Source organism: Lithobates pipiens, unplaced genomic scaffold (genome assembly GCF_037356315.1).
Source record: "Lithobates pipiens isolate NorthernLeopardFrog02 unplaced genomic scaffold, aLitPip1_a1.2 Scaffold_8, whole genome shotgun sequence".
Lineage (NCBI taxonomy): Eukaryota > Metazoa > Chordata > Amphibia > Anura > Ranidae > Lithobates > Lithobates pipiens.
Window position 1 is genome coordinate 14,137,106 of NW_027507903.1, and position 14,848 is coordinate 14,151,953.

The window sequence follows — 14,848 nt, forward strand, 5'->3', positions numbered from 1 at the left end:
CCACCAGACACAGCAGAAATTGCAGGTTTATACCTGGGTCCTGATCGATAGCTATACACACACAGATATATCCAGAGGGGAAAATAATTATTTCATCCCCTACAGATTTTGAAAGAAAAAAGACCAAAAATCCAGAAAAAAACCCCATGATACAAATGTTATCAATTGCAGTTCAGTGAGTAAAATAAGTATTTGATCCTCAAGCGAAACATGACTTAGTACTTGGTGGAGAAATCCTTGTTGGGAAGCACAGAGGTCACATATTTCTTGTAGTTGGTGACCAGGATTGCACACATCTCAGGAGGGATTTTGATCCACTCGTCTTTACAGATTTTCTCTAAATCCTTATGCCGCGTACACACGACCGGACTTTCCAGCAGAAAAGGTCAGACGGTCTTCCCGATGGAGTTCTGGCGGAGTTACGACGGACTTCCAACCGAACGGACTTGCCCACCCATGAACGGACCAAAGTTTTGAACGTGATGAGGTACGACGGGACCAGAAAAGGAAGTTCAATAGCCAGTAGCCAATAGCTGCCCTTGCGTCTTATTTGGTCCATCGGACCAGCATACAGACAAATGGTTTTCCCGATAGAAATTAATTCCGTTGGACAGATTTGAAACATGTTCTATTTCTAGGTCCGTCTGATTTTTTGAAGAAAAAAAGTCAGATGAAGCCCACACACACGATCATAATATCCGACGAAATGATTCCGTCTGACCTTTTCTGACGGAAAGTTCGGTTGTGTGTACGTGGCACTAAGGTTTCTTGGTTGTCTCTTGACAACTCAAAGTTGTAACTCCCTCCATACATTTTCTATAGGATTAAGGTCTGGAGACTGACTAGGCCACTCCATAGCCTTAAAGCGGACCTCCACCCTGAAGTGGAAGTTCCGCTCATCTGATCCCTCCCCCCCTCCGGTGCCACAATCGGCACCTTTCAGGGAGGAGGGGGGTGCAGATACCTGGATAATCCAGGTATCTGCACCCATTTCCGGGACAAGCTCGCCGCAGATGCCCCCCCCCCCCCCCACCCCGTTGTGTTCTGGGAAACACACAGTTCCCAGGACACAGAGGGGACCAGTACAGACGCGCAGCGCGACTCGCACATGCGCAGTAGGGAACCGGGCAGTGAAGCCGCAATGATTCACTTCCCGATTCCCTGACAGAGGATGGCGGCGGAGGCGGCGGAGAGACGAGCGATTGCTTGTCATCTGCCGCCGACATCGCTGGACCCTGGGACAGGTAAGTGTCAATTTATTAAAAGTCAGCAGCTTCAATATTTGTAGCTGCTGGCTTTTAATATTTTTTTTAAAGGTGCAGCTCCTCTTTAATGTGCTTATTCTTGAGCCACTTTGTTGCCTTGGTGGTATGTTTTGGGTCATTGTCATGCTGAAAGACCCATCGACGACCCATCTTCTGTGTTCTGGCTGAGGGAAGAAGGTTCTCCTCCAATATTATACAATACATGGCCCCGTCCATTGGTCCCTCTTTGCTTGCCTTTAACCAGCCCTTGAGGCACTATTCCATTGCATCCACTGACACCAATGATGGGGCACCATTCCACCCACAGACACCAATTATAGGGCACTATTCCTCCCCCTAACTACCAACGATAGAACACCATTTCTCCCACTCATCCACTCATACCAACAATGAGGCACTATTCCTCCCACTAAAACCAATGAGGAGGCACTGTTTTCCTCCACTGATGTCAAGGAGTTTTATATTCCCATTGGCCACAGTCTGGCCACCCAAAAGCTTGGCCTGTACCTTTAGCAGAGAAACAGCCCCAAATCATAATGTTTCCACCTCCGTACTTGATATAGGGATGGTGTTCTTATGCCGCATACACACGATCGAATTGTCCGGCGTACTTAGTCTGGCAAACAATCCGGCGGATAGTCTGGCGGACTTTCTACCGAACGGACTTGGCCACACACGGACACACAGAAAGTCCGGCGTTTGCTAGCACGATGACGTACAGCACATACGACGGGACTAGAAAAAGGAAGTTCAATAGCCAGTAGCCAATAGCTTCCTTTTTCGTACTTACTTCTGAGCATGCGTCATTATTCGTCCGCCGGACTAGCATACTCACGAACGTATTGTCCGCTGAAACCCAAGATCGGCGGAAAGATTGGAGTGCAAAGCTACTTTCTAAGTCCGCCGGACTTTACGCTGGAAAAGTCCGCTGAAGCCCACACACACGATCGAATTGTCCGCTGAAATGCGTTTCGGCGGACTAAGTACGCCGGACAATTTGCTCGTGTGTACGCGGCATTAGGGTCATAGCATTTTTCTTCCGCCAAACTCAGCAAGTCAAATTAATTCTGAAGAACTCAGTTTTAGTCTCATCTGACCGCAACAGTTTCTCCCAATCCTTCTCTGAATCATTTAGATGTTCATTGGCATGACTGTACATGTACAGAAAAAACAAACAAAAATATCGCACTGGGGCAAAACCTAAAAAGCTGCAACTAAAAACCATCAAATATCATTATGGATCAAGTCAGAAAATTATGTGTAAAGTTGCGCTGAATATACGTGAAATCTATAGTGTAAAAAAGCAATGAAATCCAATATAGATCATATATGGAACATGAGTCAAAAATACACCATATAGAAAATCCAAGTTTACATCTCCAATCCCAAAGTCCTCATATGTGAAAAATTATGGTTGTGATTTAAGTCCCCAAATTTTAGAGAACAAGGAAATCAGTCCTTCTCAGAAGCTTGATGAGACCTTCCAAGTTTTGCCAGTATCACTTCCTGACCGGAAAAAAGTTGGACTCTTACCGCAATGGATGGACTCCGGACCAATGGAGTCGTTAGCGCTGGCAGACAAAACCCTCTGCAGGGATCACAGGTGCGTACTCCGCTCTCACACGTCGCTGAGGGCGTGAGCACGTGTGGATCTTCCGGAGATTTCCGACATGGGCCGAAAGTTTCCGGAACCAGCCGATCGTCCTCCTTCCCTCTCAGTTGACGCTGAGCAGATAGACAGGGTAACCGTCCAATCACTATTAGTTTCTGGAGTTTTGGAGAGCTCTCCGATAGGTTATCATATACGAAGGTTCCTCAATAAACAAGCCGTCCTCCTGGGGCTTCAGGTACTGTGTATCCCTCCCCCCCCCCCAGCCGAGGCCCTCCCTCCTGGGGCTTCAGGTACTGTGTATCTCCACCCCCCCCAGCCAAGGCCCTCCCTCCTGGGGCTTTAGGTACTGTGTATCTCCCCCCCAGCCAAGGCCCTCCCTCCTGGGGCTTCAGGTACTGTGTATCTCCCCCTCCAGCCGAGGCCCTCCCTCCTGGGGCTTCAGTTACTGTGTATCTCCCCCCCCCCAGCCGAGGCCCTCCCTCCTGGAGCTTCAGGTACTGTGTATCTCCCCCCCCAGCCGAGGCCCTCCCTCCTGGGGCTTCAGGTACTGTGTATCTCGCCCCCCAGCCGAGGCCCTCCCTCCTGGGGCTTCAGGTACTGTGTATCTCCCCCCCCCCAGCCGAGGCCCTCCCTCCTGGGGCTTTAGGTACTGTGTATCTCCTCCCCAGCCAAGGCCCTCCCTCCTGGGGCTTCAGGTACTGTGTATCTCCCCCCCCAGCCGAGGCCCTCCCTCCTGGGGCTTCAGGTACTGTGTATCTCCCCCCCCCAGCCGATGCCCTCCCTCCTGGAGCTTCAGGTACTGTGTATCTCCCCCCCCAGCCGAGGCCCTCCCTCCTGGGGCTTCAGGTACTGTGTATCTCCCCCCCCAGCCGAGGCCCTCCCTCCTGGGGCTTCAGGTACTGTGTATCTCCCCCCCCAGCCGAGGCCCTCCCTCCTGGGGCTTCAGGTACTGTGTATCTCCCCCCCCCAGCCAAGGCCCTCCCTCCTGGGGCTTTAGGTACTGTGTATCTCCTCCCCAGCCAAGGCCCTCCCTCCTGGGGCTTCAGGTACTGTGTATCTCCCCCCCCCAGCCGAGGCCCTCCCTCCTGGGGCTTCAGGTACTGTGTATCTCCCCCCCCCCCAGCCGAGGCCCTCCCTCCTGGGGCTTCAGGTACTGTGTATCCCCCCCCCCCCCCAGCCGAGGCCCTCCCTCCTGGGGCTTCAGGTACTGTGTATCCCCCCCCCAGCCGAGGCCCTCCCTCCTGGGGCTTCAGGTACTGTGTATCCCCCCCCCAGCCGAGGCCCTCCCTCCTGGGGCTTCAGGTACTGTGTATCTCCCCCCCCCCCCAGCCGAGGCCCTCCCTCCTGGGGCTTCAGGTACAGGTACTGTGTATCTCCCCCCCAGCCGAGGCCCTCCCTCCTGGAGCTTCAGGTACTGTGTACCTCCCCCCCCCCAGCCGAGGCCCTCCCTCCTGGGGCTTCAGGTACTGTGTATCTCCCCCCCCCCCCCCAGCCGAGGCCCTCCCTTCTGGGGCTTCAGGTACTGTGTATCTCCCCCCCCCCAGCCGAGGCCCTCCCTCCTGGAGCTTCAGGTACTGTGTATCTCCCCCCCCCCAGCCGAGGCCCTCCCTCCTGGGGCTTCAGGTACTGTGTATCTCCCCCCCCCAGCCGAGGTCCTCCCTTCTGGGGCTTCAGGTACTGTGTATCTCCCCCCCCCCCAGCCGAGGCCCTCCCTCCTGGAGCTTCAGGTACTGTGTATCTCCCCCCCCAGCCGAGGCCCTCCCTCCTGGGGCTTCAGGTACTGTGTATCTCCCCCCCCCAGCCGAGGCCCTCCCTCCTGGGGCTTCAGGTACTGTGTATCTCCCCCCCCAGCCGAGGCCCTCCCTCCTGGGGCTTCAGATACTGTGTATCTCCCCCCCAGCCAAGGCCCTCCCTCCTGGGGCTTTAGGTACTGTGTATCTCCTCCCCAGCCAAGGCCCTCCCTCCTGGGGCTTCAGGTACTGTGTATCTCCCCCCCCCCCAGCCGAGGCCCTCCCTCCTGGGGCTTCAGGTACTGTGTATCTCCCCCCCCCCCAGCCGAGGCCCTCCCTCCTGGGGCTTTAGGTACTGTGTATCCCCCCCCCCCAGCCGAGGCCCTCCCTCCTGGAGCTTCAGGTACTGTGTACCTCCCCCCCCCCAGCCGAGGCCCTCCCTCCTGGGGCTTCAGGTACTGTGTATCTCCCCCCCCCCCCAGCCGAGGCCCTCCCTTCTGGGGCTTCAGGTACTGTGTATCTCCCCCCCCCCCAGCCGAGGCCCTCCCTCCTGGAGCTTCAGGTACTGTGTATCTCCCTCCCCCCCCAGCCGAGGCCCTCCCTCCTGGGGCTTCAGGTACTGTGTATCTCCCCCCCCCCCCCCAGCCGAGGCCCTCCCTCCTGGGGCTTCAGGTACTGTGTATCTCTAAATTTGGATTTTCTATATGGTGTATTTTTGACTCATGTTCCATATATGATCTATATTGGATTTCATTGCTTTTTTACACTATAGATGACTGTACATGTGCCTTCTTGAAGAGGGGGACTCGTAACACCCAAGGTATGCAGAATACCATCTCTGAACGCACAACAAATCGAATTTTGAAGCAGATGCACTACAGCAGCAGAAGACCACACCGGGTGTCACTCCTGTCAGCTAAGAACAGGAAACCGAGGCTACAGTTCGCACAGGATCACCAAAATTGGACAATAGAAGATTGAAAAAATGTTGCCTGGTCTGATGAGTCTGGATTTCAGCTGCGACATATTCGGAGAAAGAAAAATATTGTCCATGACCCTAAGAACACCATCTCTACAGTCAAGCACGGAGGTGGAAACATTATGCTTTGGGGATTTTTCTCTGCTAAAGGTACAGGCCGACTTTGCCGCATTGAGGGGCCAATGGACGGGGCCATGTATTGTAAAGTCTTAGATGAGAGCCTTCTTCCCTCAGCCAGAACATTGCAGATGGGTCATGGATGGGTCTTCCAGCATGACGATGACCCAAAACATACCGCCAAGGCAACAAAGGAGTGGCTCAAGAAGAAGCACATTAAGGTCATGGAGTGGCCTAGCCAGTATCCAGACCTTAATCCTACTAAAAATACATGGAGGAAGCTGAAACTTTGAGTTGCAGAGCGACAGCCAAGAAACCTTAAAGCGGAGTTCCACCCAAAAGTTGAGCTTCCGCTTATGCGTCTTCTCACCCCTTCCGGTGCCACATTAGGGGGGGGGGGGGGGAAGGGGACCTGTCATTGATAGGTCCCCTTTCCCACTTCCGGTAAGACCGGGCCGCGGCGAAGTACGTCAGCAGCTTGGCCCCCCTCCTCCCTCCCCTTCTACTGGGCCAGTGAGAGAGCGCAGTGTGCTTCACGCATGTACAGTAGGGACCCTGCCCTGAAGCCGAAAGGCTACACTGCCGGGCTACACTTACCAGCAATGGTGACGTCAGCACCCGACCAGCCGATGTAAACATGAGCTGCAGTGCTGACATCGCTGCACTCCAGGACAGGTAAGTGTCCTAATGTTAAAAGTCAGCAGCTATAGAATGTGATCAAATACTTATTTTACTCACTGAACTGCAACTCAATTTATAACATTTGTATCGTGTGTTTTTTCTGGATTTTTGGTTGATATTCTGTCTCTATCATTTAAAATCTAAAATTATAGACCCTTCATTTCTTTGTAAGTGAGCAAATTTACAAAATCTGCAGGGGATCAAATAATTATTCCCCCACTGTATATATATATATATATATATATATATATATATATATATATATATATATATATATATATACCGTACACACACATATACACTCAACGGCCACTTTATTGGGTCCACCTTGCTAATAGCGTGTTGGACCCCCTTTTGCCTTCATTCTTGGTGGCATAGATACATCAAGGTGTTGGAAACATTCCTCAGAGGTTTTGCTCCATAGTGACATGATAACATCACACAGTTGCTGCAGATTTTTTCGGATGCACATCCATGATGCCAATCTCCCATTCCACCACATCCCTCAGGTGCTCTATTGGATGAGATCTGATGAGTGTGGAGGCCATTGGAGGACAGTGACCTCATAGTCCAGTGGTGAGATGATTGGAGCTTTGTGACATGGTGCATTATCCTGCTGGAAGGAGCCATCAGAAGATGGGGACACTAGTCATAAAGGGATGGACATGGTCAGCAACAATACTCAGGTAGGTCGTGGTGTTTAAATGATGCTCAATTGGTACTAAGGGGCCCAAAGTGTGCCAAGAAAATATCCCCTCCACACCATTACACCCCCACCAGCCTGAACCGGTGATACAAGGCAGGATGGATCCATGCGCTAAATTCTGGCCCTTCCATCTGAATGTTGCAGCTGAAATCCAGATTCATCAGACCAGGCAACATTTCTCGAATCGTGTCCAATTTTGGTGATCCTGTGCCAATTGTAGCCTCAGTTTCCTGTTCTTAGCTGACAAAAGTGGCACCCCGGTGTGGTCTTCTGCTGCTGTAGCCCATCTGCTTCAAAATTCGATGTCTTGTGTGTTCAGAGATGGTATTCTGCATACCTTGGATGTAATGAGTGGTTATTTGAGTTTCTGTTGCCTTTCTATCATCTGGGACCAGTCTACCCATTCTCCTCTGAACTCAACAAGGCATGTTGCTCCACACAACTGGATATTTTCTCTTTTTTGGACCATTCTCTGTAAACCCGAGAGATGATTGTGTGTTCCAATAGATCAGCAGTTATTGAAATACTCAGACCAGCCCGTCTGGCACCAACAATCATGCCACGTTCAAAGTCATTTAAATCCCCCATTCTTCCCCATTCTGATGCTCAATTTCAACTTCAGCAAGTCGTCTTCACCATGTCTAGATGCCTAAATGCATTGAGTTGCTGCCATGTGATTGGCTGATTAGCAATTTGTGTTATCATGCAGTTAAACAGGTGTACCTAATAAAGTGGCCGGTGTGTGAATGTGCGACTTAAAGTCACAGCGATGTCAAAGTAGTTCAGGCACTACTTTGGTCAGACTTTCATGTGACTTAAGTGCCAAAGACTGCAATGTAAACCCTCAAAAGTCGCATGAAAGTCGCACCTGAATTTTAAACATCCAACAGTTGTCCATTATCATTGGTCAAAGCCAAAGTCGCACCCATCTAAAGTCTGCGTTAAAGTTCCACTCCAAAGTTGAGTGACTTTGGAGTCCTACAAGTGTGAATGGGGCCTAAAAAAAAAGTCACTGCAACAATGTAACAATATTCAATTATACAGAAGTATCCGGCTTGTTCCCTTTATATTGTATATTTCTTTTGCATCCTTTCTTAAGGTTGTAATAAACCCAAAAGCAGAAATTTGATATATTGCAGCTTACCAATCATTAGATGTGGTGGCTGCATTAGTTTTCTTTTTTAAAGTGGTTGTAAAGCCACTCTAACCTGTATGCACCATCAGCACTGCCTCCTATTGTAGTCTCCCCCTCTGTTTGTTACTTATAAAAATAAATGCTGCAAATACCTCATTTTATTGCCGAGCTTGCGATCACATGACTGGTCAGCTTTCTCCTTTCCTCCCCTGAGAGGTGCAGGGGGCGGGGCTGAGATTCCCCTGCTGATGCCAGTCTGGAGGGGAGGAGGAGAGAGCTGGCTGGTCATGTGATCACACTCTTGCCTCTTAAATTAGGCATTTACAGCATTTATATTTATAAATCATTCACAGAGGGGGACACTGCAATAGGAGGCAGTGCTGATGGTGTATACAGGTTAGTGTTATGAGAGCAGAGGTGGGTGGTGGGTCACACACAGACAGAGGGGGAGGGAGGAGGAGGACACAGGAGCAGAGAGCAGATAGCAGGCTGCTGTTGATGGAGGCATGTAAACTGACCACGGTGTCAGGGCTCAGCAGCCATGCTACACCGTGGTCAGTTTACAGAGGGGTAGGGAGAAACTGGCAGGATCAGTCAGGTTTTTTAGGTGTTACAGGTGGGCAACTTACACAGGATAAGCACTGTGTCATATAGCATGCTTTAAAGGAGCAGGATACATTTTTTTGTTGGGTTAACAAATGCTTTAAGGCCCCCCTCCCCTCTGTTTTCACCTAGTGATCTGGCCAGTAACACACCTCCTGTATTAGAGTGCCCCCCCCCACTCTGGATGAAGGAGCACAAGGGTCACCTTTGGACAGCAGCATTGTCAGTCTGGTTGGATAAGGGAGTGTTAAATGTATTAGCAGATTTAAATACACTAACAAACCAAAGCCAAACTCCAACTCACATTGTATAATCAGTTACAGCAAAAAAAAATTTTTTTTTGCTTTTTGGGATAAAGCTGATAATTGTAATCACCCCTGCGTTAAGTGGTTTATCTCATCCCTGTAAGCTGATACATTTGGAGGAGAGCTTGTGCTTTTGAAAAAACAACAGACTTACTGACTGGATCACCAGATGAAAAAAAAGGAAAGAAAAGGAAAAAAAGGAAAAGGAATGCAGCCATCTAGGAATTGGTAAGCTGCAATATAGAAAATGTTTGATTTTGGGTTTAATATCGCTTTAACAAGCCGTCTTCTGCCCCTTCTACAATAACAACTGTGCCGTAATTGCCGGGTGAAAGTGCGGTGAACGAGTTCTGGGACGGAGCTGGAAACTTTTAATCAGCTACAAAACATTTGTGATTTCAGAGCACAATCTGCTCGCTGTACAAGAGAAGCTACAACAGCTTGACGCACAGCTGTTGTGAGAGTAACCCTTGCTATGCCGGGAGCTCAGTGTGCGTTCCTCTCCTTACTGGCCAGCCACATAGGCTGTTGGTTGTAGGGTGGGACGTCGTCTACGGATCTCATCCCAAAGCCCAGCATGTATTATTAAAGGGCTGATTCTCTTCTTCCTGGCAGCAGACAGCAATTTCCTATAAATCTCAAAGAACTGAGAATCTGTGCATCTATTAGATTGTAAGCTCTTGGGAGCAGGGCCCTCTAAACCCTCTTGTAGTTTACTATATTGTATCTGAACTGTCTCCCTTTATATTGTAAATATTTTTATTTATATTGTATAATAATAACAATAATAATTACAGTCAGAATATTAATAATAATAATAATAATAATATAATAATGTTTTGCTCTCAACATTATTAATTATTATATGCCCAATAAAACTAGTAGAGTGCATGTCAATGTAAAGGTATAATAAGACTATAATACTAATAATAATAATAGTCATAATAATAATAATTAAAAAAAAAATAATAATGTTTGCTCATGGCATCTTCATTATATGCCCAACCAAACATGTAGTGTGCATGCCAATGTAAAGATACTATAGGACTATAATAATAATAGTCATATTAATGGTAATATTAAAATAATAATAATATTTGGTCTCTGCATCTTTATTATATGCCCAACCCAACTGGTAGAGTACATGCCAAAGTAAAGGTATAATACCACTATAATAATAATAATAATAATAATAATAATAATAATAATAATAATAATAGTCATAATAATAATACAATAATAATAATAATTAAAAAAAAATAATGTTTGCTCGTGGCATCTTCATTATATGCCCAACCAAACAGGTAGTGTACATGCTAATGTAAAGGTATAATAAGACTATAATAAAAATAATAATAATAGCAATAATAATAGTAATAATAATAATAGTAATAATATAATAATAATAATATTTGTTCTTGGCATCTTTATTATATGCCCAACCGAACTGGTAGAGTGTATGCCAATGTAAAGGTATAATAAGACTAATAAAAATAATAATAATAGTCACAATAATAATAATAATAGTAATAATATAATAATAATAATATTTTCTCTTGGCATTTTTATTATATGCCCAACTGAACTGGTAGTGTGCATGCCAATGTAAAGGTATGATAAGACTATAGTAATAATAGTCATCATAATAATAAAAAAATGTATAATAATGTTTCCTCTCAGCATGTTTAGTATATGCTCAACCAAACTGGTACAGTGTATGCCAATGTAAAGGTATAATAATAATAGTCACAATAATATTAATAATAATAATAGTCACAATAATAATAATAATAATAATAATAGTCACAATAATAATAATAATCACAACAATAATAATATTTGCTCTCGGCATCTTTATTATATGCCCAACCGAACTGGTAGAGTGTACGCCAATGTAAGGCTGTCCATGCATTATACAATTTTCTTGTACACTTTCCTTTAGATTTACCAAAACCATATAATATGAGGTCACACCTAAACACTTTCAATTTGTATGCAATCAGGCAGGCCCCTGCACTGCATAGTTGAAGGTAAATCTAAAGGAAATTGAATAAGAAAATTGAATAATGTATGGCCAGCCTTAAGATATAATAACACCATAATAATAATAATAAAATTATAATAATACTTGCTCTCTGCATCTTTATTATATGGTCAATATGCACGCCAATATATCGGTACCCGTCCTGCTATAGAAGAAGTTTATTGCTGCTATTTAAACAATTTTGGACTTGTCTATCTTGGCAAAACATTGTACCACGTGGTTTGCGATTGGTGCCTGGGCTTACTTTACATATTTTCCCATACCTCCCAACTTTTTGAGATGGGAATGAGGGACACCTATCAGAAAAAGTATGCAGGCCTAGGACACACCCCCTTGCCACGCCCCCTTAAAGGAGAATTGTACAAAAAAAACAAGATTGGTTAAACAAACAAGTGCTTCTTTTTTTTTTACCACTACTATTCCTTTATATCGGCTTTTGGAATTTACAAATGCAGCAATTTAGAAATCAGATGAAAGGTTTAGCGCTGGAAAAACACTTTTTGATAGATAAAGAGTACATTTTATATACATCTATATAGATCAGACCAAAATGAGGGACAAATGAGGAGGAATGGGGGACGGAGGAACATTGCTCCAAATCAGGGACAGTCCCTCCAAATCAGGGACAGTTGGTATAGCTATGACTTTCCTATTACATCCCTGTGCTTTGGGAGGAGATGCGGAGACGCCGTCCCATCGTACAACACACGGAGGATGGAGCTGGCCAGTAAGGAGAGGAACGTGTCCTGAGCTCTCCGGCATATCACGGGTTACTCCTCCAACAGCCGTGCGTCAAGCCGGGGGCGCAGCGTTCACAGGGTTAAAATAGGCGCCTCCTCACCGCCTGTCAAATGCAATGTTAGCCGCACGTCTAAACGTAGCCTTGCTCAATCAGGAGAAGGGATTAGCGAGGACCAAGGCGGGGAAGGGGGGGGGATGCGAGAGCATCCTTCAGCAAGGAAAGGGTTAAAGCAGGGACCAGGAGAAGACAGGTGACAGAGCGAAAAGCTTGGCAGGGGGGGAGAGAGATGGGTCACTTACATCGTCCATGGTCAGCCTGTGCCCAGGAGACGCAGATCTACGACCTGAGACTACAGGAAGGGAAGGCAGATGTCCTCCTCCATGCAGCCCCTTCCCTGCACACCCCACCCACCCAGGCTGGACCTCAGGCCCTGACAGGCTGAGCAAAGAGGAACCTTTCTAAGCCCAGAACAGCTCAGCTCTCCACCCTCCGCTCGCCTTCGATTCCTCTTTTCTCTGCTGCTCACAAACCTCGGCTCTAAAAAAAGTTGGGTTTCCGGTGGTTGGGCTGAAAATTGAGTCAGTGAACTGAAAGTGCAAAGCAGCTGAGTACATAAGAGAAGCCGTACACCGCCCAACAGAGACGTGCGCAGCGCTGCATAATAAATATGGCTTTGTACCGGAAAATCAAAAAAATGACATTAGCCACTTCAAGACCCGGCCTTTTCTGGCACTTTTTGTTTACATGTGAAAATCTTTTTTTTTTTTTGCTAGAAAATTACTTAAAACCCCCAAACATTATATACTTTTTACTTATATAAACATTATATATTTTTTACTTACGGAAACATTATACATTTTTTACTTATATAAACATCACTCATTTTTTTACATATACAAACATTATATATTTTTATTTATGGAAACATCATACATTTTTTACTTGTGGTAACATTATACATTTTTTACTTATATAATGTTTGTATATGTAAAAAAATGTATGATGTTTATATGAGTAAAAAAAATTATAATGTTTCCATAAGTAAAAAATGTATGATGTTTCCATAAATAAAAATATATAATGTTTGTATATGTAAAAAAATGTATCATGTTTATATATTTTTTTTTATGGAAACGTCATACATTTTTTACTTATATAAACATTGTATATTTTTTACTTATACAAACATTATACATTTTTACTTATGGAAACATTATATATTTTTTACTTATATAAACATTATATATTTTTTACTTATACAAACATTATACATTTTTACTTATGGAAACATTATACATTTCTACTTATGGAAACATTATACATTTTTGACTTATATAAACATTATATATTTTTTACTTATGAAAACATTATACATTTTTTACTTACATAAACTTTATATATTTTTTACTTATATAAACATTATACTTTTTTTACATGTACAAACATGATATATTTTTATTTATCGAAACATCATACATTTTTTTACTTATGGAAACATACATGTTTTACTGATATAAACTTTTTACTTACGCAAGCATTATATATTTTTTACTTATACAAACATTATACATTTTTACTTATGGAAACAATACTGTATATATTTTTTACTTGTACAAACATTATACATTTCTTACTTATACAAACATTATACATTTTTTACTTATGCAATCATTATACATTTTTTACTTATGCACAAACATTATACATATTTTGTAGTCGAGACCCTAGGGAATAAAATGGAGATCGTTGCAATTTTTTTTTATCAAACAGTATTTGCGCAGAAGTTTTGCAAATGCAATTTTTTGAGGGAAAAAAATACACTTTAATGAATAAAAAAAAAAAAAAAAAAACACAATAGTTAGCCCAATTTTCTTATATATTGTGGAAGATGATTCTACGCCGAGTAAATAGATCCCTAACATGCAACGCTTTAAAACTGCGCACGCTCGTGGAGTAGCGTCAAACTACGCTACTTAAAAATCTCCGTAAGCGGCGCTTTAAACGCCTTTACAAATGACCTGTTTTGTGTTACAGAGGAGGTCTAGTGCTAGAATTATTGCTATCGCTCTAGCAATCGCGGCGATATCTTACAAGTGTGGTGACATACGTATGTGTGTGTGACTTGCGTATGCATTCGCTTCTGCGCACGAGCAGGCAGGGATGGGGCGCGACATGAGTACCAACTATTTGAACAGTTCCATTGCCAGCTGTCAGATCGCAGGACAAATCGCACCAGTGTAAATGGGGGGCTAAATGCCCCTCCATGTTACCTTATCGGGTGGATTTACTAAAATTGGAGAGTGCAAAATCTGCTGCATAGAAACCACAGATCAGTCTGATTTGCACATCCGATTTCATTGCGGCTTGCGACTTTATTTATAAGTTGCAGTGTAAACAGGAATCTTTTTCAAAGTTGCCACGACGTGACGTCGCTCAATTTTTATATACGATTTCAGTGCGGCTTACGACTTCACTTAGCAGAAGTCAAAGCAAGTCGCAGTGAAATATTTCATTGCCAGCATTGAGGTACAACGTGTCATGTCATGCAATTTGGGACTGTAAAATCGCATGACAAATTGCACGGGCGTAAACAGGGGATAAATGCCCCTCCATGTTAGCCTATGGGGAAGATTTAGTAGAACCGGAGAGTGCAAAACCTCAGCTTCCAGGTTTTAGCCCCCCCCCCCCCCCCAGTTCACACTGGTGCGGTTTTGAAATTGCGCTACTTCAACGAGATTGTATAAAAGCAGCTTATGAGTGTTTTTGAAAAGCTGCTGGGGAGAAACATTTACAAGGAGCCCCAGTGTGCATGAGGCCTATTGCCAAGGCTGCGCTCACACTTCGTGCGCTTTGCGCGAAATCGTGCACTTTCGAGACACGCACAGAAATGCTGTGGCCTATATCTGGTTCACAGCTATGCGGTTGATGC

The 14,848-nt window shown here is 45.0% G+C and overlaps 1 protein-coding gene across 2 annotated transcripts in view; it reads right to left on the bottom strand.

Annotated features, from left to right (window-relative positions):
* Positions 1-12,540, bottom strand: part of LOC143963502 (pleckstrin homology domain-containing family O member 2-like) — a 97,750-nt gene extending 85,210 nt beyond the window's left edge. The window contains exon 1 of one of the 2 annotated variants that reach the window (XM_077473144.1): positions 12,450-12,540. In XM_077473144.1, coding sequence (XP_077329270.1) covers positions 12,450-12,533 — 84 coding nt within the window. In that variant the 5' untranslated portion in view covers positions 12,534-12,540. Of the gene's footprint in view, positions 1-12,218; positions 12,415-12,449 lie in introns of those variants that run through there. The other variant, XM_077473145.1, reaches the window with a different exon arrangement.
* Positions 12,541-14,848: the final 2,308 nt, after the last annotated feature.